The following is a 26,144-nucleotide window of genomic DNA, read 5'->3' on the forward strand; positions in this document are numbered from 1 at the left end:
AAACCTGTAAATGCCTTAGTTTAAAATGAGCAGCAGATGAATAAAATGAGCACAGGGCATTAGACCCAAGTAAGTGCATTCTTTAATTTGAAAAAAGTATTATTTGACTTCTATAATGTATTGCAATACATTTACCCTGTAAAAGCAAGAAAGATTAAACCCATAAGCCATATTTTTTCCTTCCCACCAAGAGCAAAGTTAAAGGATAACCACTGGCTTGTAGCAAAGCAAATACTTTGTATCAGTCATTAAAAAAAAAAAAAAAAGTTTCATCACAGTGTTTAAAGTTAAATTGGGGAGTTTGGGTATGAAAACATCTGCTGGTCCCTTTGCTCTTTGCTTTTATTCCCTTGGGTGACAACTAAAAGTTAAAAGCAACACAAAGAAGAAAGAGAAAAAAAAAATTAAACATTACCAAGAACTGAGGCAGTTTGCATCAGCTCTTAAAGCGAGAGAACATAAAAAAAACCTGCAGTAGTATATCTTGTGTAATCACCTAATGATTGCACAACGAGTCCTTCATTTATTTGAACTGAGGTAAAGAGTGTCTCTGGATTCAGAATGCATTGTGGGATTTTCTTTACCCCCATTGGGACTGACTTATCAGAGATTAGAGTTGAAGCCAACTGGTTTTGGACACTAAATACACACCTTTGAAAGAGATTAATCTGCATTTTCCACAGGGAGCATTCAGCTTTATTTTTGTTTTATTCAGGATGAGATCCCAGGGAGGTGTGATAGACAAGTCAAGGTGCTGGATATCGTCTCTTGCCTCAATATCCATCTGCTCTGGATCAAACATACAGAAGGGGCCAAGAAGCTCAGTGTTCCACGTAATGGAAGCATGAGTTTCCCAACCGCTGGACAAAGCACTTGGAGCGCTGGTTTCCTCCGCTTCACGCTTGCCTGAGTCTGAACACATGACAAGTAAAACCTTAAGGCTTGGGTTGGGGGTTGGGAGGGGGGTGAGAGGGGGGGGGGGGGGGGCGATAGGAGGAGGAGGAGGGAGGGAGATGCAAGAAAAGATACTAAGTGTTTAGATTTGTGTGTATGCTGGGTGTGTGGATGCATGAATCAACGTCCTCTCTCTCTCACCTTTCAATCTCCATTACTCACTCTCTGTTTCCCTCACTTTCTCTCCTCCTCTTTCTCTTTCTCATCAAGGTAACTCACTGTTGTTTTCCCAGCCTGGAATCCTTGCACGTTTCTCTTATTCTCTGTCGGAGGACCATGTGAGGCTCTTGAATGTAAGTGCCTCCTTTTGTTGCTTAACTCACTTTAACAGGGACCATTACTTTAGAAGCGATAGGTTTAGGGGATTTTTTTCTTTCGTTTGTTTTTTTTTTCCCTCATAGCACATGCACAGTGGAATACATCGGAAGGGGTGGAGTGGGTCAGAATGAAGTGGGGTGGGGGTGTTTAGGGGGCTCGATTGGTCCATGTGGTCCACGAGTGGGAGCTGAATGCACGTGTATGCTGCTGTCATTTAGTGTCAGGTCTTACCTTGAATTTCAGCATATTGTTCGCTGACTTTGTGTTGGCTTTGTATGTTTGTCTGTGGTAGAATTCATAGGTCCATCAAACCTTTATTTAACTGCATTTAGATGATGGGCTGGATTCATGAAAGGATCAGGACAAACACAACCGCACAACACAACCTGCTTCCCATTGCAGATTAACTATAAAACTACAAATGTGCAACAAATTTGTGATTTTTAGTCTGAAAATATAGTTCAACCTTCTGAAATTGAGGGCAGGTTGGTTATGTATTGCATGTCAAATCTACAGATTATATTTGTGTTTTACTATTTGCTTGTTGCATTTGGTGTCCTGCAAGTACCCAGGAAGCCTTTGTTTATTTCTGCCAAAATATCATCCAATTTATTCATTGCTCTACATGTATTTTACCCGATGAACACACAGTATAGCTCGTTTGGACTCATGTCTGTTTGGGGAAACCAATGTCCCACATATTAATTGGATGTTTTACAAAGTCAGTGTAAAAGGCTTGGTTTTTTGGACTTACTCTAAAAACATAGTTGAATTTAGGTCTTTAGATGATTGTAAGACGTTCTAGAAATTTCTTTTAGGACAGTTTCTACTATAGGTTGTTCTATGAGCTTTCAAAAGTTGCTAATGCTAAATAATGTAACTAAAGAATTGAGTGCATAACCCGACTGTTGCCAAAAGCAACAGTTTTGATTGAGAAAAACTTTCTTGTAATGCAGTGTTGTGCATTTTTTTTTCCATTTTACTCCCTCAAACTGAAGATGTTTGATTGAAATTCTTCCTCTGTTATGTACCACTGGGTTTTAATGGATGCAAATATGTCCTCACTGTTCTGGAAAGATTAAAAAGCGCAGTTGAGCTTCGCGTGATAAATAGTTCATTCCTTTAGGTCTGCATGAATTTCTGTGAGGTTTTAGCATTTAACACCCTGCCATGCTTCACTGAAATGCAATGTGTCTGACGTGAAGTGTAACTGACATTTTCAGTGAATAATGCAAAAAGTGTTTATAAACTGCCATAAATTATAGAAAACTTTGCACAGCTGAACGCTGACTTACAGTGAACACGTGTGTTTACCTACACTACTCTTTAGTAGGTTATGTTACTGATTGCTGCTTTAAACCTCCCTGTGGCGTTTTCAAACTGTTTACATTGATGCTTCCTAGTGTTTGGTCAGTGAAAAAGGACCATGCAGGAACACACACTGTGCTGAACAATGAATAACCAAATGAGATCATTTAGTTGCTGCTGCAGTCAGTGTCAGTTACTGTACGGCTGATTGAGCAGCATAAATGATATATATGCTTAAAAACGTTCTTCCTTCTTACCTGGCACTAACGTCTCACCAAACATGGCAGACTTCCCAGACTTTGCGTCTTTTGCTTGCTTTGCCTTTGCTCCCTTGTATGAGAGCAAAGTCAGTTTTAAAGTGAATACCTTTGCTGTGGATGCATCATAGAATGTATTTGACCAGAAACTCATATTTTACACAGATGGCATTTAACACAAATAGTGTTGTTTTTTTTTTAATGTTTTTCTAGAATGACTCAAGTTTCATGTATTTAGGTTTTCCTTTTTTATTCCTTTATTTTATTCACGAGGCCTGAGGCACTTAAAATGCTTTGGGAGATTAGGATTCCTAGACTGCTTCAAGATGGATGTAACCTTACTTTATTCACTTCTAACCAAGCAAAAGGAAACATTTGTAGGTAGTCTCACAGTGCCTCCCTTCCCCATTATGGATTCCACACGCTCAGCTCCTTATTAGTTGTGGCATATACAGAGAGAGAGGTGTTGGTGGATGGAGCAAGACGTGACAGTTGCATACCTGGAGCTACTTGCGATGAGGTAAAACGAAGTAAAAAAGTGCGTAGTGAAATGTTTGGACATATGACACTATCCTGGAGCCTTCATGTGTGGCTAGTCAGCAGTGAAAAAACTGTTAGAGAAAGCCAAAGATGGACCGACACTGAATTAAAAGGAGAGATATTTGAGTATCTGGAGGTAACACTGTCTTGTTAGACAGCTGTAGCTTAAATACTAATGCTACCTACCTGTTCTGTATCTGCACCAGCTTCTTTTGGAGCAAACATAAACCCCTCTTGCGTAGAAAAGAGACATTTTATGATTTTAATATTAGAATATTACCTAAACGCGGTTTAACACATTCCTCTTTGAAGTTCCAGCTATTTCCAGTATGCATAAATTTATTCTCACCCTCTATCACCATATTTGGAGCCCAGCAGGGTCTCAAGCTTGGAGGCCTTGGCATCAGCGAGAGCCAGTGTGTCCAATCTTTTTCATGCCCAGCCAAACCCCCAACATTCCAGCTATAAAATCCCAGCTCTCTGCTGAGGACTCGAGAGCTTGGCAAGTTTCATCTCCCCAACAGCTGAACTCTGGCTCTTTGCCATCTCCTTGTCTTAAACCAAAGCTCAAGAAAAGGAGTTTGAAAAGAGAGAAAAAGACAGTGGGGTGGGTTTGAAGAAAATTTGGTAAATGAAAGCAGAAGCATTTCATTTGCTACGGCCCCCTTTTATGCACCCTGGGGGCACTGGACTATGTGAATAGGCTGGTTTGTTCTATGGGTGACCAAACATGGCACTTATATGTTTATCTGCACAATGACAAAGCTTGAGAGAAGCAAAGATGCTTGCTGAGGAGATGAAGCGTGAACTAGTCAAGTGCCCCATTCTCTTCTGTCTCTACTGAACACACAGTTTTGGCCGGACTGAAGCTTTGGCCATGAAGCCGATCCAACTTCTCTCATTACAGTGTGTAGTTTGTGCCAGCCATGAATGGACAATAGTGGGGTCAAACTATTGTTAAACGTGCTGGGAACCTTGTCGCACTACCTCTATGAGAACTCCCACTTATTGTAAATTGACACATATTTTAATTACAACAGAAAAGATTCTTCCTAGTAAATTTAAGGAGATAAACCATGCTAGTTCAAAGACCTAAAATGACACAGAGGGACAGCAGTTTTACAATTATTCAGCCAAAATAACCACAGACATGACCAAAGAGAGATGCATGGCAACCCTCAGTAGAAAATGACCACAAAGAAATAAAAATAGATGAATTATTAACAAAAACATACTGACAGGAAGCAGCAATACACAAGAAACGAACACAAACAGTGGAAAACTAGCAAAAGGCACATGTGATGACTAAAAATAGTCAAAAATGACTACAGGGATGGAAAAAAAGACACAACATGATTACAAATAATATGATGACCTCATTTGGAGGCAGAGCCCTTTTGTGCTGGAAGTCCTATTCAAGAAGGATGGGGGCATTTTATCTCTCTGTGCCCAGGGGCCCATTTTAACTGTTCTTGCTGTTCATGCTTGCAATATGATGTTGTATGTGACAGCAAGAACTAAACCCTTTTGCTTTAGAGCTAACTGGAGGTGGCTAACTGTATTTAAGAATTGTTCAGACATTTATTTCAGCCATAGTTGGAAAAACTAACACATAACTTGGATCTTGAATGATCATAGAGTTAAATAGTCTGCAGCATATAGACTGTGTGACATAAATAGTTTTCTGTGCAGATTGGGCTTTTACTAAGCGCACCATGCTGCTGCCCCAGGCGACTCTGAGTAAAGTAAAGACAATGCATAAGTAAATGGATGTCTGAAGTATTACAATCGAATGAATGGACATTGATCCTACAGACTCATCCTTGCAACAGCTCTTGGGACTGATCAAACATTGTCAACAGAATAGAAAACTATAGAAAAGACCTCTTGAATACCAGCAGAAGGTAATTAAACAAGATAATTTCATCTAGTTTACAAAGTCTTTGTGCCTGTGCAGCTTAGTATGTCATTGATTAACACTGTAGTTCTGGGTGCATAGTGCTGCCTGCATTAATTGGCTCTTTGATTAGCTGAAGCTCATAGTCAGTGTCTGGCCTACAAGCAAAAGTGGATCAATGTGTCCTTGTGGAGAATTCATAAAGGGGGTGAGCAGTGCTGGGAGGGCCATTCGCAGAGCTGGAAGAGTGTAGTGCAACATGCCAAGTGTGGCTGTAAATGAGCAGTTTTATCTCTGTATCATGCTATTACATCATACTCCTAAGTGTGATCTCAGGGATAAAAAAGCGAAAAATTATGGCACACGGCTTTTCTAGGCGCAGTGTGCGTGCAAATCCTCAAAGACGGCAACTTCACTCTAAGTCATTAGAATAATATGATTTGGGGTGAGACTAAAAGAAAAAAAGAAATGAACTACAGTCACTATGTCAAGATGTTTCATGCCACGTCTCCCAACACTGTCACAAAATGAACCAAAACCCAAACATTGTGGCACACCCAGCATTCCTAGTGAGAAAACATAATCTTAGTCATTATGCACAAATGCATTGTTACCAAGACAACCAATAAAGTAATGACAACAAAAGATTATATTGTCTAAACACACTTCCAGCAGGAGGAGGCGTGTAAATTGCCAAGTGAAGAAGTCAGCCTTTATTATTATCTAAGAGAAGAATATGCAGTCACCAGAATCCCAGTCCACCAAACAGTTTGGAAAAGTTGCCCCTAGTGAAACTTGTTTTGTCTTTAGCTTATTGAATAGCTTAGCTGTGTCACTGCGCTGCCTTTGCTTGGCAAAGTCGATGCATTGTATCTGTATCTGTGCATCCAATGGGGCTCTCTATAGGATCGCTAATGGTGCAATGAAGTAGTCAACTTCAAGCATCTGCCACCATCTTTATTCAGGCTTTCCAAAGATGGTTCAGCCACATTGTTGAAAATGGATTCCATTGTGCACCAGATAACATGTGCTGAGGTGTACAAAGCTTTGCATTCCAACAGAGTAATGCAAAATCATTAATTGCTTTATAGATTATCTTGCTTGTTTTGGAAAGCGGCAACAAACCGACATACAGGCAGACGGTCCCACAATCGCCGTCTCTCTAAGCTTTGGAAAAGTGCTGTGGGTGGTTTATTGATTGAAACTCTGAGGTCAGTGTGTGTGTGTGTGTTGGAGACGAGCCCTGTGTGTCTGCAGCTGGCATTGTTTATCAGAGTTGGTGTTAGAAGAATAGAGACGAGGTGTTGGCTCAGCCCGAGGGGACAGCTCGAGTGCGATAGAGAAACAAGACACGTAGAGAGGGCAAGCAACCATGTTGGAAGCAAATGTCATTTGCTTTAAAAAGCTTTGTCCCCTGGGATGCACCTCTGTGTGCCGTCAGAACTGCCTGTCTGTCAATTCAAACGCTGCATTACAAGTGACATAGATATTTGTATCTGCCTTTTGAACTTCTTTTTTTTTTGGATATGTGTCAGTAACTGATTTTCTCAAGCACTTTAGATTTGCCATGGACTCTGAATGTGGCGGAGTGTGATTATTCAGATTAATTTTTTGCTACCGAACATCCAAATTGGCACAGTGGTTAGCCCTGTCGCCTCCCAGCAAGAAGGTCCTGGCTTCAAATCCACGTTCTGCTTGAATCTGCATAATTACTTTTGAATGCTTCAGTTTCCTCCACCATTCGAAGCCTTAAGATTGCATGTGATGAATGAGAACGACTGCCTGTCTCTTTGCGTCCGACTGATGATAGAATAGCGATCTGTCCTGCTTGTGTAACTTTCACCCAGCCTCCAGGAAAAGCAGGAAGAGATAACAGATGGATGCAAATCAAATGTGACTACATGACACAGACACACACACCCACAGAAAGGGGGACATCCTGATGGCCTAGTGGTTGTCTTTGTCTAGTGTGAACTATCTAATAATGGAAAAAAGTGCATGGTCAAGTAATACCTGCAGACTCTCCACTTAAAAAAAAAAAAATCTCAGGCTTATCCCCATAATTGCTGAATTGAAATCCACTCTTCTGTCAAACACATTTGCCACCAGTCTAGGGATTGTTGATCTCCAGTTCCTCCTGTCTAGATGTCAAAGTGTTGTTGGGCACTGAAAGACACTGAAATTGCTCCTGGTGGTCAGGCAAGCACTCTGCATGGCAGCTGCCATCAGTGTTGTGCAATTGTATATGTTTACATTCCAATATTACAGGACAAAATCCTTCCTGATGCATCCCTGACAAGGAAGTGAAAGGACAATGTGTCATGACTGAAAAAAAAAAAAAAAACTGAATTCAAGATCTGCTCTGCTGGACACCTTGGAAGCACATGTGCACAGGTGTAAACGGCGATGTGTCTCGGTTGTCCACAAAATGCATTTTAAAACATTGTGCAAACCAGTTCACAGTCTCACATCTCATTATACTGTATGAATGGCTTACATGTGCATTTATTTATGGTCATTTAACGTCCACGAGCTTTTACTGCAGCCATCGTAATTTATTTATCAAAACATGCATAACTGCCATGCTGCACTTCTGTCATATGATAGTGTACATATTCCTAAATGAATGGTATTAAAGTAGATTCAAAAATCCAGTGTTGGGTTTTAATTTTTAGGTGAGGAAATAAAAATTTCTCTCCCTTTTAATAAGAAACCCGTTTGTTTAAGATCATTAAAATTACACCAGAGCCCATATTAGAGTTTATTAATAATTCAAACCATTAATGATCCAACTGAGACCATCACTTATTCAATTTATAATTCATTGCTGTCTTTAACTGTAGTCACACTGCCACCTCACTGTACAAAGCACCCTCACCACCTTCATACAAAATGCATGTCCTTTGATTAATGTTCCAGCTTCCACTGCTGCATGGTCTGCATCCCTGGTTATTTTCATGGCCATAGAGGATGCATATGAGTTTATATACACTGAGCAAAGTGAGATGTCTCCACTTTCTCCTGTGTGTGTGTGTGTGTGTGTTCACTTAGTGTCACATGTAATGGCAGGCCTATAAATCAGAATATTTTCTCACTGACACATGGACTATAGTACATTAACCACTGCATTACATGAACCATTAGACACACACACACACACACACACACACACACACTGCAGAGCGAGAGCAGGGGAGGTCTGAGAGGCTGACTCTCACTTATAACTTATTCATGCTTCACGCCGTCATTCAGCACACCTGGGAAAAAGTCAATTTTTCTCTCAGTGGGAAGGCTCATATAAAGCAGCAGTATATGACTTTAAAATAACAACTTGCTTCTCAAACATCCTCACATGGAATTTCCTATTACCTCCTTCAGGGACCCTAACATGACAGAGTTGCACTTTATTTTGTACTCAAAACACTGTATAGTATGATAAATGCATTTATCCACAGTCGGGACTTGGGTCCCAGCTGTTGCACTTTCAGGCTTAGAAGATTGAGTCTACATTGGAGCGACTTGTTCCAAAAGGTCATGCAAGTAACTTTCCATCTAATTGGACTGTGTTCACATTACATGCTGAAGCGGTGCAGTGACTCAGATGTGATTCTTTCATGGGAGTGTAAACAAAGAGATATGTTCACATCAAATCTGGGACACTTGCATATGTTGTCCTAGGCCTGTCTCACTCACATTCATTGGCTATGCAGCTGCGCCCACAATTAAGCGGAATCTGTGCCTATATTTTTCTTTTTAATTTCTGTGCACACGTATGTGTATATTTGACCTGTCATCACCCACTGTCGGCACCTCGTAGTCTGGTAGAGCAACAACAGCGAAGAGACGGGAAAGTGTCAAATTTGTTGGACATCCACAAAGACATTTTGTTGATCATATTGACAGTTTCCCCTGTACTTCATGAACCGAGCTTCTGCTGATCTGTAGAGGTGACACATTAATGCCAATTCATGCTTTCTGCAGCAACGTCAGCTTCTGTGTCTGCGATGTAAATTTCATCACCTCCTTAGTCTGCGACAGTCCAAATTTGTGTCTGCGTGGACGTCCCCCAGTATAAATGTTATCCGACTAGTTGTTTAATCATTTGAAGATATGTCAAAATTATTTCTATAACAATTCCAAAAGTAACAAACAAAAGAGAAATGTACTTTTTTTAAACTGTCCAGAGTTGACGTCGTCTTCCATAGTAAACATGTGTGCAACTGATCTCCAAATATACATGTCCAAGTGTATTATCAATAGAAAGGTGTGCAGACTATAATGCATGTACATATCCATAATAGGACAATAGGGAAGTGTACCTTGTGTAATAGTAACTTTTCTTTTGCTCAGTTTTTTTTTCACATGCAACTTTTATGGAATGTTTGGTTCCCCCACAGCTAAGTACTAACTTTGCCTTGTGTACAGATCAAATTAGAGCTTTCAAGACTGTCCCTCAATAAAATTGAGCTATATAGGTCATTGGAACCAGCAATCAAAAATGACAAAGTGATGTTTAGCAGCTGTAGGTAAACATTACACCATCACCTTGTACTTAGACCAACAACAGTTTGTCTTGAAGAGATGGGGTGGGTGGATGGAGTCCAGTGGGCCTTAACCCGCTGCAGATTGCGAGTCCCTGGTTAAGAACAAAAAAATGTGTCACCTGCCTCCCTACTGTACGTGGGGGCACTGTTTTAAATATCACTGTGGTTGTTTAAGAAGAAAGGGACGAACGACATAGATGGACATAAAGGTCAGAGATGTTGTTGGCTTTCCTACTAAAAACAGCTCGAAGCTGGAAAACCATCAGAAATATTTATTGAAGACAAAGATGTCGACTACCAACCACAACAGAAAAAAGTAGATGTTAGCCGGAGATTGGTAATGTTGGTAGGAATTGGACCTTAGGCAAAAGGTTGTTATGTTAGGGTTATTCAAAGCCTTTAGTCCAGATCAATCATTCTAAAAAGACCCTAGATCCCAAACAAATTACAGCTTCAAGCCGAGGTTAAAAACTGACAATCTCGATGACGCTCGCCTTTTTTTTTTGTCTGGAACCAGATGCCTCTAAAAACAATAAAGAGTGTGGTAAAACGGATGCCAGGCTAAGACTGAAATAAAAAAATTCAGGCACTAAACTTAGATTAGATTTGTAGAACAACCAGTTGAAACCATTTCATCACAAACTCTCTTGACACTTGTTTGGAAGACAACATTTAAACCAATGCTGGTATCTTTTTTACTTTTTTTTTTTTTTACAATCAGACTCTGTTTTCTCTGGGATTACACGCTGTTCTCACCGTGTGCCAGCTGGTGTTGCTTTGGGTTGAGGGTGAGCAGTGGGGACGTGTCTCCTTTCGTGACAGTTTGAGGACACTCTGGGGCCGCTGACAGCTAATGATGATGCACCCTGACACCCGTATATATGCACGAGATTATGTGTGCATGCATGCATCTACGCGCACACACATATATGTGTGTGTATGATCAAAAGCACACACACAAATCCACATGCAAACACATATATGTGTGTGTCTGTGCATGCGGATTTGTGTTTGTGGTTTTAATCATTTGTGTATGTGTGTGTCCTTGTCTGTGTTTATGGGGATATTTGCATTAGTCAGGATGATGCTGCGGTGAATTTTGTTGGTGTGACATGGAACGACCTCGAGCTGTTGCTGCTGGGAAACGTGTCATATTCAGGCAATAGATCATGGTGTGTGTGTGTGTGTGTGTGTGTGTGTGTGTCTATAGTTGTGTGAACAGCTCTTAGTTCAGTGCTATTGTTGTGAGGATGTTTTTGCTGGTTCTTGCAACTTCAAGTGGCTGTATGAAGGTTAAGTCTTTGTTTTAGGGTTAAATATAAAGTTTGATCTAATGTGTGTGTGTGTGTGTCTTGTGTGTGTGCGTGCCGGTGCGTATGGGAATAAAGTTCACAAGAACTACTCTTTCTTCATCTTCCTAGATGACTTTGATGTCCTCCTTGAAAGGAGGCAGCAGGGTAAGGATGTTCACAAACTGCCAGTGATTTAGAGTTTATTTTTACAGCTCACACTGACCTCAGTTGCCACACTCTTCATGTATTACCACAAACAGCAGAATCAAGATATGACTCACAAAGATAAGTTCTTTTCTTTATTTTTTGCTTTTTGAGACTCTCATGGTCTGTCTCTTGGAGCACCTGAGGGAATGTTTCTATCAGATCGGACTGTCAGTTCACATACACAGTCACATTTGACACACACACACACACACACACACACACACACACACACACACACACACACACACACACACACACACACACACACACACACACACACACACACACACACACACACACTTCATCTCGGCTGATCCACATTGTAAATGTGAGCATTTACACAAACAATATGAATTGAGTTATTTTATCTTCTCTGCACATTAAAAAATATCTAGAGGAAATGGTGCAGCTGCATTTTACTTTTATCACCTAGACCTCTTTATCTCCTTCACTCCCTATCTCTTATCGTGCTCCCTCTCCTCCTCCACCTTCTCTCCTAAACTCTTTTTATTCAGGGCTTCTTTGTGTATTACTTTCTCTCCCTGATTAGATCTGTTTGTGCACTGATGTCACTTGACACAGACAGATAGCTCACAGACTCTAATATCCACGAAAAAAATACCAAACAAAACAACACTTTCCTACTTTACTTTCCTCCTAATGCAAAATGTTTCTTTAAAGCAGCTCTCGTGTCACGGCACTGCTGATACCAGCTGTATATTTTCTCTTCATTGATTGAAACCAATCCTTTACTGCCTGCATGTGAACTCACTTTTGAAGGTCGGAGGTTAGTTTAAGGAGAAATGTGCTGGACATTGTTAGCAAAAGAGCCATAGCTGTGACGAGGCTCTTAAATTAAAAAAAAGGGGGCAAGGCCAACGAGCAAGAAATAGTCACACTTAAAAGCAAATGTATGTATGAGCAGCTTTACAGAACCTCTCTGTGAGTCATGCAGTATGAATGCATATCTAATGCACTGTCCAAGATAGTGATCAGAGACCTGAAGGGCTTTTAGATGCTATATATCTAAGGGTATATCCTAAAGGTGCCTGTGGAAGACAAATGGACCCACTATTGAGTGGGTCCATTTGCCTTTCTTTGCCCTTATGTCATGTTACCGTAGTCTTTATAAGTATTTATAAGACCGGAGTGTTGTGGTCACATGTCTATCTGCACATATGTGTGGTTATCAATACTTCAAATTCCAGGATCCCCCACAGAGTCATGGGCTCAATCATAACGCAGCTGCGTTTTATCCCCGTAACGGTCGCACTCCGAGAGAATAGAAGGACTCAGCTGCATTCCGCTCATTCCCGGGTTTTAAAAATAAGACCCCCTTTAAACTTAAAGTGGAGGTCAGCTTTTGGAAAAGTAAATTACAGAGTCCCTCCTTTGATTGTTTTACAACCCAGCAAAAGCCTTGAAGAAGACCTAACAAAAACGTGGGTATGTTCAGAACATCTCTCTGGTAAACTTCACTTCAGCAGTGTACAGGTACAATTTTTGAGTATACTTGAGCTATCTTTCATTAGATTTATTATGCTTGTCTTTAATGTGAGTCATCATTGCTTATTTTTCCTAATGTGTGTGCAGAAATATTTTCAAAACAGATCTATTGTGCCTGGCAAATTAAAGTCACAGCACCCCTTCATCTCTATTCGCGCAGTATCATTTCAACACACTGCAAGTACCTGGGGCAAGATGGGAACATAGAGTTCAAGGTGAAAAACAGCCACTCGACTTTGCAGTATTGAGAGGGAGGACAGTTGATAAAGCATCAGCTACTGCTGAGACTTAAATGAATAAAGAGTGTGTGTGCGCGTGTGTGTTTGTGTGCTACTGGCTAACCTTTAGGTCAAAGAAAAATCAGTGAAAACCTGCCAGTGCGATGACTGTACTGTACATCTACACTGTGGCATCAGTGGAATGACACGTTTAGAGTCAGTATCCTAAGGGGCAACACACGCAGCCAAACTGAGTTTAACATCACATTTGCAGCATAAGACAAGTTGGGAACCGTGTCAGAAACACAGAGAAGCTTACCGTTGTTAGCCTAACAACAGTGATGCAATAGTTGCCTAATAAAACTAAAATTTGAGATTTTTCAGATTTCAGATTAAGTCCATAAACCCATTCCTGGTGTTCTTATTCATACCTTGTGACAACATACTTTTTTAAGCCTTTAAAAAGCAGCTTAAGACATCATATAACTTAAATGTTTGAAAAGCAGGACTTTGCTGTAGTTACTGCTGTTTGTGCCTGCAGCTTCCCTCTGAAAGTTGGGAACGTTTTGACTTTTGCTGTTGCTGCCGAGAACTGACCCGAGATGGAAAGTCTTTCCTCGTCCTTTTCCAGAAAAGCATTCTTTAGCTGCCACTTCACCTCGGCTGATCCTACTCCAACCACTAGAAACACACAGGGAAAAATCCCCAACAACCACAGCGCCTCACACACACACACACACACACACACACACACACACACACACACACACACACACACACACACACACACACACACACACACACACACACACACACACACACACAAATCCAAACACTGTACATGAGCATATGGTTGCATGCTACTGTTAATGAAACATGCCACCACCCTTAACATAGCTTCTAATGAAAATTTTTCAAATTGGATATTTCTGTAATTTTAGGTAAAACATCACCCTGATCGCTGAAGTTTTGATTTTTTTAATTTTTGTTTATGTTCGAGATGTTTTGTTGGTGAAACTAATGCCTAAGTCCATCTCATCACACTACACATAAACTAACGAACCCATTTGAATTGACTTCAACAGTAACTGTAAATCACTTTATCTAATGGACATCTATCAGTGCTTTTCATTTCTGTGGTGCCTTCAGTTTTTGGACATTCTTTCTGGACCCTAATCATACCCAATCAAGGAATTTTATGCGAAGCATAAAAACTTTTTAACATTGCTTGCTCCACTATCCTGCAGTCCAAGACACAGGATGGATTAAACCCATAAGTCTTTGGGAACTAAGAACCATGGTGTGCACTTCTAACTGTAGGACTCATTCCCCCAGGGGTCTCAAAGGGTTTTATTATTTTTATTATTTAGGCTCTAGCTACCAATGAACAACTGGCTTTTAAAGCTTCCACATCACATGGATGGTGAAGATCTGAATAATGGTTTTGGCTGTTAGCTTTCCTTTTTTCCTCTTGCATTTATTCAGATTTTCATAATGCACAGTTGCCAGCCTGCGAGCACGTGGCAGACATGACGGCGAGATATCATTTGCAGGCAGACAGCTGATGAATGCTGTGGATTTTTGATCAAAGATTGCAGTTATGGCAGGGCAGTGTGGCTTTGTGTGTGGGAGGGTAAATGACTGACTTGCATCTTGGAGATTAATTTAAGCCGCTTTCCTTGTGGGTCGCATAAAAAGGGGGAAAAAAAAGGAGGGTTGTTTTTATGAGTTGCGGCCAAAACAGCTGAAGTTTCAAGGTGGAGGAGGAGAAGGAGCGACAGCAGGGAGACATTAGAAAATTGCATTGCTGCTGAGGATGTGTCATGGTTGAATAAGTGGAGATGGATGAAAGTTAGTACAAAGAAAATTCAAAAGTAGTGGGCTTTTTTATTTTTAATGCAGAGAGGCCTTATTTAAAAGGTTCAGAATAGAAACATTTTCTTTATATTGTACAAATATTTCATCATATCTCTTTATATTGTTTCATTAGATTTACTCCCTTTCATGTAAGAAAAATATCTCTGCTTTTAGCTTAAAAAACTCCTCCAGCTGATGTCATCTGGTTCAGATGATGTCAAAAAAATTGCTCATAAGGTTGTAGTAGCTTGCTGAACTGATGAACCCTCAGTCATGTAAAATCTCCTTTAAATTATGTCATCAGGAAGAATTAGAAAGTGAAGGTAAAGCAAAGTTTAAAAAACTTAATGGACATGTACGTCCCACACAACCTTTAATGCAAACACAAACCTTCCTCCAAGTTTGCCTGACAGTGGTGAAGAATTGTTAACTTTTTAAGGCTATCACAACAGCTGGGAATTGTTAAAAAATATAGACAAACCTGATTTTCACAGTATTTGTTTTTAGACATATTTATATATAACATTTTGTGTCTGTAGAAAATATTCTCCTATTTTTTAGTATTACTGGAGTTTGTACTGTACAAAAGCTGAATGCTGAGTTTCGCTCCTGTGCATTTACACGTCCACATATGACCATGCATGCAAGCATGAACAAGAATAACATGCATCCATAAACACTTATTAAGAATTTCTCTATCACATATCTGACTGCAAACTTGCGCACAGGCAGCCCGGACTCCACCCCCAGAGGTTCAGTGATTGGCCCACTTCGAGGCAGTGCAGCCCACTGGCAGATTTGAATACAGGGAAACAGGCAGAGAGGGATGGACAGAGAGCAGGGGGAGTGGAGTTTGGGGGGGGGGGGGGGGGGGGGCACTGCACTAGTTTGTCCCAGCTCTCCCTCTCTCTGCCTCTCTCTCTCTTTCCCACTCTGCCGGGTCAGGATGGAAATGCTTACACAGGCAGGGGAGGAAGCATGTCACGAGAGGTGATGACACAGCCACGGAGACGTAGCCACATCCTCACTGACTCCCAAGTTTGCTGCTCACCCCTGTTTGTGCCACCGCTGCCACTGCTGCTGCTGCTGCTGCTGCGTCCCACCGAGGAGACAGGGAGTCGAATATAGCCTCCGTTCTCTCCCCCCACTGGCTCTATCTTCCTCTTTTTTTTTTCACTTTGTTTGTGGATGATGGCTTTTTAATCATGTGGAAGGTAAGAGGAAAAAAGGAGGATGAGGAAGGGATGGGATCATACTGTACAAGGGGCCAGGCTCTTTAGGAGACTGTGTGTGTGTGTTACTCGTACTTTACTTTAGCCTGTGTGAGTCTCTGGGGGATTCCCGCATGCTTTCACTCTCCACCTCAGCCCAGACTGAATTCTCAGTGGAAATGAGGAGTGGAAGCATTGAGTGCCAGCATTACTGGAATGATAATGATAGAGCAGTGGCTCCGGGACTCAGCCAATGAGTGGAGCGGAGCCATCTGTATCATGGTTGAGCAGAAACTTCTGCACGAACAGTTGTTGAATTGACATGAAAACCATATGGTTCGTGATATACGTTTATGAAGGAGTTGTTGTATTACTGGTGTGTGTCAGTATTTAAGTTCTAAGCAACTTTGGCTTTACTTAAACTTTAAACTTTCCGTTTTAATCTCCAACGATCTGCAGAGATGGTTTCGGATTAAAGAGCAGAGTTGGATATGATGCCTTTTATTGTGTGTGAGTGAGAGTGAGAGAGATGTACGTGTTGCACTGGAAATTCACAGGTTGACTTTTGAATAGCTTGTTAAATTGTGTGCGTGTTTGTGTGCGTGTGGGTGGGGTTATGCTGCGTGTGAGTGTCTGTTTTGTGTGACCCACTTTCAAAAGAGACACTGTGTGTTTTGGTGGTTGCTTGAAGCGCAGGACACATAAAGACAGGAGACAGTACCGTGAGGAATGCGTTAAATGTGTGCGTGTACTTCGCTACTGGAAGTGCATGTGAGTGCGTGTGTGTGAAAGTATGACTGGCTTTAAAAAGATATTTGGATGTTTTTTGCACTTAGTGACAGCTGCAGGGGATGGAACACAGTTGGATGGCAGTTTTTTTTTTCTCTTCTAAATTTAGTGTATGTAGCATCTTTATGAATACACTCTCCACGCTATTATCCATCATTCACATTTGTACACCTCTGTAGCCTTCCAGAGGTCAAGTTGTTCCATATTTGCGGCATCTGCTATGTGCTGCGCCATGTTTATTACGTATGTGAGCATGTGTGCGTGCGCCTCAAATGTGTGGAGGCGTGTGTGTGAGGCAGGTGTCTGAAATGGGCTCAGTGCTACAACTGGTTAGTCTTACCTGCTACTGGCATCAGCAATCAAGGAAATGAAGGTTTAATGTTTGATCTGCCAGATAATGGGAATCTCAAGGAGGAGCCACTGTAAATGCAGATTACTTTAATTTCGCACCAAATATAAGCAGGTGTGACTTTTGTGGGAGCGTCCTCACATATTTTCCTCCTTCAAGTGTGTGACGATGCTTTGAATCTGAAGTTGACTTACAATCAGTGTGGGAATCCTATTTGTGTGGTGCATTGTGCTAAAAAAAGTTCAATTTGTGACATGTTTTATGCAGTTTTTACATCCTATAATTGCTTTGACAAGTAGAGACTAGGAAGTAAAAAAAAAAAGGCTTCGTCTGAAGTTGTCACGATGTCGACCAATATAGGAACAATAGTACTGTTGCTGTTTCTTTTCCTGTTTCCCCTGACATGTTTCAATGGCATTGTCAGCCGGGGCGGGCTTGAGAAAAGCATCTTACTGTAGCAGTGAGATCAGGGCTGACTGTGGGAACCGCGGAGACAAATGTAGCCAAGGCAGTGTTGTCATGTCTCTTCCTGTGTGGGACACATCTGTCAGTTTGTTTAAACTTGGACGCAGAGACAGATGCAAACTTGATCTTTAAAAAACAACAAAAAAACTAAACAAGGAGCTGCTTGAGTGGTGTTGCTTTAATCACAAGGAGATAACATGATCAGGAAAGCCTTGTTGCTTGTTGCTGATAGCATTAGCCACCTACGTTGTCCCCCAAAACGTTCCGTTATCACACCAGAGCGCAGCTAATATGATAAAGCAGGGAGGTATAATTCGTGAGAGGCTTATCGCTTCTGAACTGGTTAATTTGATCTTCAAAGCGTCACCAGCCGCCAACTTCATACGCTTGAGGGCCAAACTGTTAATTGCTATCTAAACATCCTTCAAAAAGGACAAAGAGACTGGAATACTTTTTTCCCCCCCTCTCCTCTTACCACCCCCCCTTATTTCCATTCCAGTTCAGTTCATTTTATTCACCCCAGTGCGTTCTTTAATCACCAACCGAATAAGATGAGAGTGCAATGTTGCCATGGAAACTTCAGAAATTGTGACAATGAGCACAGTCGGTTCAGTCGGTTCAGTGAGACTTGGCAGCTTGTATATTCCTGTGGAGAGGATAAGTGGTTACTCACATTTTTTTTTACCGGTGTCAGGAGCCTCTACAGTAGGCTACTTTACAAACCCAAAGTGTGACATTACCCAAACATTTTGAAAATTAAACTGTAAATGCATCATCATTGCAGCATGCTAGCAGTAAAACATCGCGTTGCTCCACTAAATAATTGCGGAGATGTTAAAACGTATGTTAACTTATTGAAATATATAATTTTCTTAGTGTTTAGACTAAATGTTTTATGATACACAAGTTGTATTCTGCATCATATGCAAAATTATACCACAGTAAATATCTTGTGAGTGTGCACTTACTTTTTCACATAGGGCTGTGCGAGGGCCTGCAAATCAAACGGTTCAAATATTTGATATAATATGACCTTTTGCCGTTTTACTCATAGAAAAACAAAACTGGCACTATTTAAAAATGCTACCTGATAAACAACCTGTCACAGGTGAGAGCCATGGCTTGGTTTTAGTTGTTTTTCTGCTCAGGTTGTGAATGTGAAGATATGTTGCTGCCATCTGATATGCATCACGTGATTTCGATAATCTGCTTCAAACTGGCAGATGTTAAAAGTCAGGTCACATCATTTTGGGAGGGGAAAAAAACCCTACAAAAAAAGTGCTCTCAAAATTTCAATGTCAGATTTCTTAAGACATATCATTTCTCTTCTGATTCCACATTAACACAGATCATTGAAAGTCTCCCTTTGAACTGTAATGTCATAGTTCAAAATAATATATACTATTTGCAACTTTAAGCATATTTCAAAGCTGAAATCCATACGTTAAACCACCATGATGCAGGTTAGCAGGGTCATTTTTGGAATGTGCAGTTTTTCTACTAAGGTGGATGCACACAACACCAGGCAAACTCACCCTAAGAAAACAATCATAGCTGTTTATGTGTATGTGTTATGCAAAAACTTTATTGTCTTTACAAAATCTGCTCGTCGTTTTCCACAAACAAGTGAATTAGTAAGTGTCTGTAATATGAAAGTTAAAAGGCAGTGCACCAATAAAACAGGAAGTAAACAACGTTGATAAGGACAATAGTTTTCCAGTGTGCACATGAATGTCCCCTCTGTCACACAGTGTGACTCATTCTCAGTGGTGTTGCATGAGCCATGCAGATGCATCATGCTTTGCTGCACGATTGCCCTGTTCATACATGCATACGCTAAATTGCCCCATATTTGCCAGTTCTCTTGAAAAACATTTTATTATCCAATCTAACTTAAATCATAATTTAGATCTTTGGGGAATAACTGTCATGTCGGCTGTGGCACATTCATGCGTTTTGCAAGGAGGCATTTCCTCGTTTAGTGGCTTAGAAGAAGAAAGCATACCTGACATGGACTCACTGCTAAATGCACCATCAAGAGAAATTACATTTTCAAGATTTTTATTTTCTTGTCATGATAAAAATATTAAATAAAGAGCTCGAGTGAGATAAAGAAAAGACAGAAAAGTGAAACAGAAGTAGCCCTGAAGTACATCTTGTTCAGTTTTAAGTATTAATATTTCTTTTGGATACACTTAGACTAGTCTCACACTTTTTCAGCAAGCATGGGAGAAGTTTTCCCTCATCCAAAATTTAAATTTTTGTTTTTGTTTTACTTAGTGGAGGACAACAGTGCAGTCTCTCTCCCAGTGTTGTACAATGTGTACATTGGTTCACATTAGTCAAAGAAAAGGAAGCCATATTTTAAACAATTAGAAAGATTACTTAAATAATTTTTTGTACAGCCCCTAAAATTCATTTTGTTTTCGCTCATATTCTGGTCACTGTGTGAAGAACATTAACCCTGAAGAACATTAACCCTGACGAAATATTTCCTTGACAAAACCAGAATTGTTTTTCTCCCCTATAATCTCCGGCCCCCCCAAACATCACATCGGATTTCACATCACTGTACCAGATCTGGGTCATACAAGATGTCAGACAGATCCCCGCAACACACACGCACACAAACAAACGCCACCCTTTATTACATTCACTAATAGCTTCAGCATCCCAGACGTACAACCAGCCAATCCTGTTAGGTGTGACTGACCACTCAAAAAGATGAAAGGCCCTGATTGGTCACGGCCAGCCTGATAGGAAGCGGATTACGGATCAACGTGCCAGGGTGTCTGGGATCAGACAAAGACATTATGTGTGGGGCAACAGTTAGTGTTGGTAATGACCCAGAGAATGGCGCTTCATACTGTCAGGACAGAAGAAGGGGAGTTGAGCGGGGAGCTTTGTCTTCCCCCACGTGTGTGTCCGCGTTTCTGTCCTTACTGAGCTTCCAGTGCCAACACCTCCCAGCCAGCGTATCGTTGACTCTTTGGCATAAGCATCTTCCAACACAAGCACTGCAAGATTTATCGCTTTCCTATGAGTAGTGCTCAAGACAAATATCACACAAGGAAATGCTATTAGAAAATATTTAGCATACGGTTCACGTGACAAGGGATCACGTTAGCTCATTCTGCATGGCTGCATACTCACACTGTGTGGGAGATTTTTCTATTAAAAAAACAACAACAAAAGAACACAGATTAAATTTTTTTGACCTTGGTTTGAAAAGTATTGCCGTTAAAAGACATCTTGTTCAAGTCGACTCTGTGAGGTCGAGGGTTAATCTAAAACCGTGTGCTGCACACTGCAGCGATGAGCAGATTCGTTTTTTTGTGAATTGCACTTTGAGGAATCTTTGAGGTAAACAAGGTGTCAAATTAACTTAGCTGTAAGAGAAATAAAGGAGAGGTAGGAGAAAAGAAAAAAAAACATAAAAAAGGTGGAGGTTGTGTTCCATTATTCAAGATAAATGTCAATAATTTATTTCGTTTTTCACAAAAATGTGAATAATTGAGCACTGGTTCTTTCTCCGTGTCCCTACTGTGAAAGTAGGTGATGTTATTTTAAACACGAGTTCAAAGATGTTGCTGTGTTTGTAATTAAGAGTTAAAATTGTAGTAGTGGATACTCAGCAAGACACTAGTCTGTTCACAGTCTGCTGTTTCCTTTTGAAATATTGTCCAGACAGAAGATGTGACCACAGGCAGATATCATCATGTTTGTGCTCAGCGTCGGATGTTTTGCCCTCTTTCACTTGCTTCCAGCATTTCTCTGTGTGTTTGCTATTTGCTGCCTCCTGTGAGTTAAGAGAGAATTGGAACAGCACAATCATGCAGACACACTCACACACACACACACACACACACACACACACACACTCACGAAGTATGTGCTGATTATATGAGCCAGGTCAATGGGGATGACCTACTTCTTGGTTCTGCTCCGTGGACTGCCACAGCCGCTTATGTCAGGTCAACAAATGGACCCCTCCACCCATCCAAACGTGTTTTTTTTTTGGGGGGGGGGTGCAAAGGCTTTTGGATGCCTAATATAAATTTGGTCATTTACTGAGAGCAAACTTTGCATTGGAATCACTTTTTCAGCTTAATTTGTTAAGCAGGGGTGCAGCTAAAATATTCATTTTGCTGTAAGAGAACTTAAATAAAATTACCCTGAAGCAGCGTTTAAAGAATGTCTAGGGCTTTTATTGCTAAATAAAGACTCACAATAATTAACTATTATAACCGAACATCAGCCTTATCAGGGGCTCCATGTATTATGTAGAAGCACAGGAGCCACTTCACATCGTGCTCTTGTCAAATCAGTTTTTAGAAAACATACAGAAAGAGCTCCTATGAAAATTTCAGCAGCCTAAACTATGAGTGGAAGGGAATGCCACAGCTTCCTTGGAGCCAAAGTTGATGAAAGATTCAGAAGCAGAGCAGATACTAATGGGAGAGTCTGCCCAAATATAAACAGGAAGAGAGATCAAAAGTTGAAGGATTTTTATTTCTGAAAACCTTTATGAGCTTGTTTTCCAAGGTGGCACATCCATGAAATTACTACAATATAATATCATACTAATTGAACGCATATAAAATGTTGCTCACTGACATTTATTCATTACAGATCATATAAGAAGATTTTTGTTTCAAAATAAAACACCAACCATCAGAGTGGTGACATTTGTATCCCTCAAAATACGGCGGAACTGGAGTATTTTCTAATGGTAGAACCATTTTAAAATTGCAAGGAATGAAATAAAAAGACAAAGGAATGTTAATGTTTTTTTTATTATGGCAGGATGAGAATTTCTACTACAGATTAACAAATGTATCCCACACCTAAGGTGCTTAATCTGGTTAAAGATGGCTGGATCTAAAGCAAGGCAGAAGAAGAGGTAGGAATAAAAATAGTGGGTCAGAAAATCTAATAAAAAATTATGGCAGGTCACATGGACAAAAAAATGCAAAGATATGATCAAAATACCCACTTTTTAAAGTTTAAATTTGCATGGCATCAACTGAAAATGTTGCTTCTGAACACAACTGCTACAATGAACATTATAGTCAAGTTGCTGCCATTTCTTTTATTGCATAAATTAACTATTAAAAGAATGGAGGAATAATAACTACACATTCACAATTGCTAGACTTGACTTTATATTATAAATGCCATACACTAAATCAAAGGGTGGTCCGCTTATGAAATAAATGACATTATAGTTTCTTTCGGCTAAGAAGCACCAATCACAGCTCACATGTAAAAGCCGCAACAAAAAGAGGAATGACAACGTGGAGGATTCTTCCACCGCTTACTCAGCTTTGTATTGCCCCCCACTGAAGAGTGGTGGTACTGATCTCTCAGTGGTGCAGACAGCAGCCAGGCCGTTCGCACTCAGTGGCAGCTCTGACAGTCATGCAGCACAAAGTGATGGTGGGAAAAATAAACAACTGTGCCTGGATTTTGTCAGTGTCCTCCTCCAGTCTCAATAATGTCCCTGTCCTCCATTCTCACGCCTAGTTCCGCTTCCCTCCTTTCCCTCAGCGCCACTCTACCTCCTCATCAGGCTTCTGCTACATGCTTTGTCACCTCGATGCTTGGTTCAACAGTGTCACCTACGGTGTGCTGAGAGGCATTTCATCCCCTTTCACCTGCCACTCTGGATTCGTGCGACTATGTATGTGTGAGCACACAATTAGGCTTGTGTTTGTTTGTCTTCGTCACAATGTGCTGTATTTCTCCTCTTTATCCTTTGGTGCGTCCAGGTTTTGCTCCTGTCACACAGAAACCTGTCAGAGCTCAATCAGTGTCCAACTTTCCGAGCTGTGTCAGAAACTCCTCGTTTTTTTTTTTTTTTTTTTTTTTTTTTTTTAGGTCTGAAATGCTGTCTGCTGTTTGTCACTTGCCTGACAGCTTTGTGCAAAAGCTAGACAGTAAAATAAAATACAGTTTGCTATCATAATGCAGCCCCATTCACTACATCATGTGCCATGCTCAATACTGAGCATACACCTCCATTACAGTGTGTATGTGCCAAACAAAGAGCCATTTAAACAGAGCTTTAAGTACATGCAAATTAACTAAGATTATTCATTAGATGTAGTAATAAATGAAACACATATCTTACTCACCAATACAATATTCTCAAAGGTTTTTAAAATGATTTTGTAGCTATAAACTTCAACAGATCCTACAGTGAACAGTTTGCTTTTCTTTATTGTTGCTTACGATCTCAGTAGTTTTCTCTCCGTTTACTGCTTGTTCACCTGATCTGCGCTGCACTTTACATGTTATCCGGCCCAAAACATCACAGGCAACACAAGTGCTTCAACTGTAGTGAGCTCAAGAGAGGAGAGCGTATCTGCAGCACTTGCTTTCCCCCCTCTTTATTAAATTTATTTCATTTTTTAAGATGATGAAGGGGAGACTATGCATAAAGATGGGTAGGGAACGAATTGGAGGGAAATTCTGAGTGTGGCATCCACCTGGACGTACACAAGCCTTAAGCCCAGTAAACAGTGACATCTGCTGAAAGTACCTCACTGTGGAGATAACAGTGGTTATCATTCCTGCCTGTTTAATAAAGGAATCATTCGAGCCTTTTTATTATCATGATGAGTTGTTGGAATGTTATTTTAAATAATATTTTCAGCATTTTTGTAGCACTAGTTTGCATGTCAATAGTGTGCATATTAGGATACAAGCTATTTTGCACATCTGGTGCTTTTCCTTCAGGACCCACCCAAATGATTTAGTTTCAACCCAGTGCTTTAATGCAATCCTAGCAAAAAAAAAAAAAAAAAAAGGCATCAATTGATTGCAGTTGTGCAATAATTCTCTTTGATGCAGTAATATATATCTTTGTCAGCTTACCATGATTTCCCTGAAGGGTTTGTTTAGATCCCAGCTAATCTCAAAAGGTTTAGTTGTTTTATTTTTTGCAGGGAAAATTTATTTTCTAGCAATTGTGAAATCCCCATTAGCTGCCACAAACTGATGTTTTCTAAGCAGCCCTCAGGCTGACTGCATAGATGGAGAAAAGAGGAAGAAAACAAAGCTTGCATGGAGATGCTAAATGTTTATCTTGGAGTCAAAGGCTCAGAGTTAACTTTTGTTGGTAACCTTTCCAAAGCCTATACCCTGTGCTGCTTTCAGTGCAATAACATCACCTCTGTGAACCTGTATATCTCCCACTGAAGCCCTGATCACCGACAGATGTGTCCAAGATTAACACTGATACATCTGTGACTTTTATTTTGAAATCTGCTTCTTACAATAGTCTTCGTGATGAAGTTTACCGTTGTCGGAAGATGCAGGTACACACACAGACACATATCCGCCACCACCGCTGTACACGTGATTCTTTTCTTGTACCAAGAAAACATACTGACAGCTTATAGAATCAGATCTAAATCAGCATCTGGCTCCTCTGCTGGTGGAATAAATGGACATGTGCCCTAATTACCAAATGAGTACAGCTGTGACTGCAGCTGCTGCTGCACCAAATGCCCACAACACACCACAACCACCCCGTCAATGTTGAGTGGTAACTAAATGTCAGGCACATTAAAGTGATTCTACTCCAAGCTAAAAATAAGTTCTTCAGCGCTCCTCCTTTTAATTTCATACATTTGCACTGCGTTTGCAAATTATGTAAAAGGGATCGTGCAAGTAAAATTAATAACTGTGGTGATACAGTTGTTAGAATTGTCTGGTTTATAAAATCTTCCTTAATTTTACACTTCAGATCTGTTTACAGGTTATCAGCAGCATGCTACAAAAATCAGGAGGGCCTCAAGTGATTTCACTTGGGCTTCAGAGGAAGTGAGCCCCCCATGAGTCAGTAGCCCACTTTTTTTTTTCTGATGACTAAACTGTTGGTTATCAAGTGGCATTGTGGGTAATGTAGGCAGCTTTTTACCAAAAAGCTGTTATAGTCTTCTAAAGGTGTATTCAACCTTGGATTAACCTTCTTGTTAAACCAAAGTTAGGCTAATTTTTTCTATTTCCTTTTGGTTGTCAAGAAATTATACCTGTCATAACATAGTATCCACTACCAATACAATTGCCCAACTTGCACTAATGTGTTCAACATGGACAAATTTGACAAATTTGATATTCCTCTAATGTTGTTTTTACTGAGGAAGTAGAAAAGGAGACAATGACAGTGTGTGTATTTTCATTCTGCAATCGTGCACAGAAAATGGATCAGCCATTCACACCATAACTTGGAAGATCATGAGTCTAGCGTCTAAAATAGATTTGTTGCAATTACTGTGTGTGTGTGTGTGTGTGTGTGTGTGTTTGTGTGTGTGTGTGTGTCAAGTTCGGCACTATGCATTATGTGACACTCCTGGGTGGTTGTTTTCTAGTCTGTTTCTTTTTGTTTCCCTTTGTAAGTCTTTTGACATCAATGCCTAATTATT

The 26,144-nt window shown here is 40.4% G+C and overlaps 1 protein-coding gene across 4 annotated transcripts in view; it reads left to right on the plus strand.

Annotated features, from left to right (window-relative positions):
* The first annotated feature begins 1,063 nt into the window (after positions 1 to 1,063).
* Positions 1,064 to 26,144, plus strand: part of LOC137108666 (E3 ubiquitin-protein ligase Midline-1-like) — a 45,927-nt gene continuing 20,846 nt past the window's right edge. Inside the window, exon 1 of one of the 4 annotated variants that reach the window (XM_067493531.1) lies at positions 1,064 to 1,247. Coding sequence is in view for 2 of the 4 variants with exons in the window: in XM_067493528.1 (XP_067349629.1) it covers positions 23,296 to 23,395 (100 nt within the window). In the remaining 2 variants the exon portion in view is untranslated. Of the gene's footprint in view, positions 1,248 to 15,807; positions 16,113 to 23,253; positions 23,396 to 26,144 lie in introns of those variants that run through there. The other 3 variants (XM_067493530.1, XM_067493528.1, XM_067493529.1) reach the window with 3 other exon arrangements.

Source organism: Channa argus, chromosome 23, assembly GCF_033026475.1.
Source record: "Channa argus isolate prfri chromosome 23, Channa argus male v1.0, whole genome shotgun sequence".
NCBI lineage: Eukaryota > Metazoa > Chordata > Actinopteri > Anabantiformes > Channidae > Channa > Channa argus.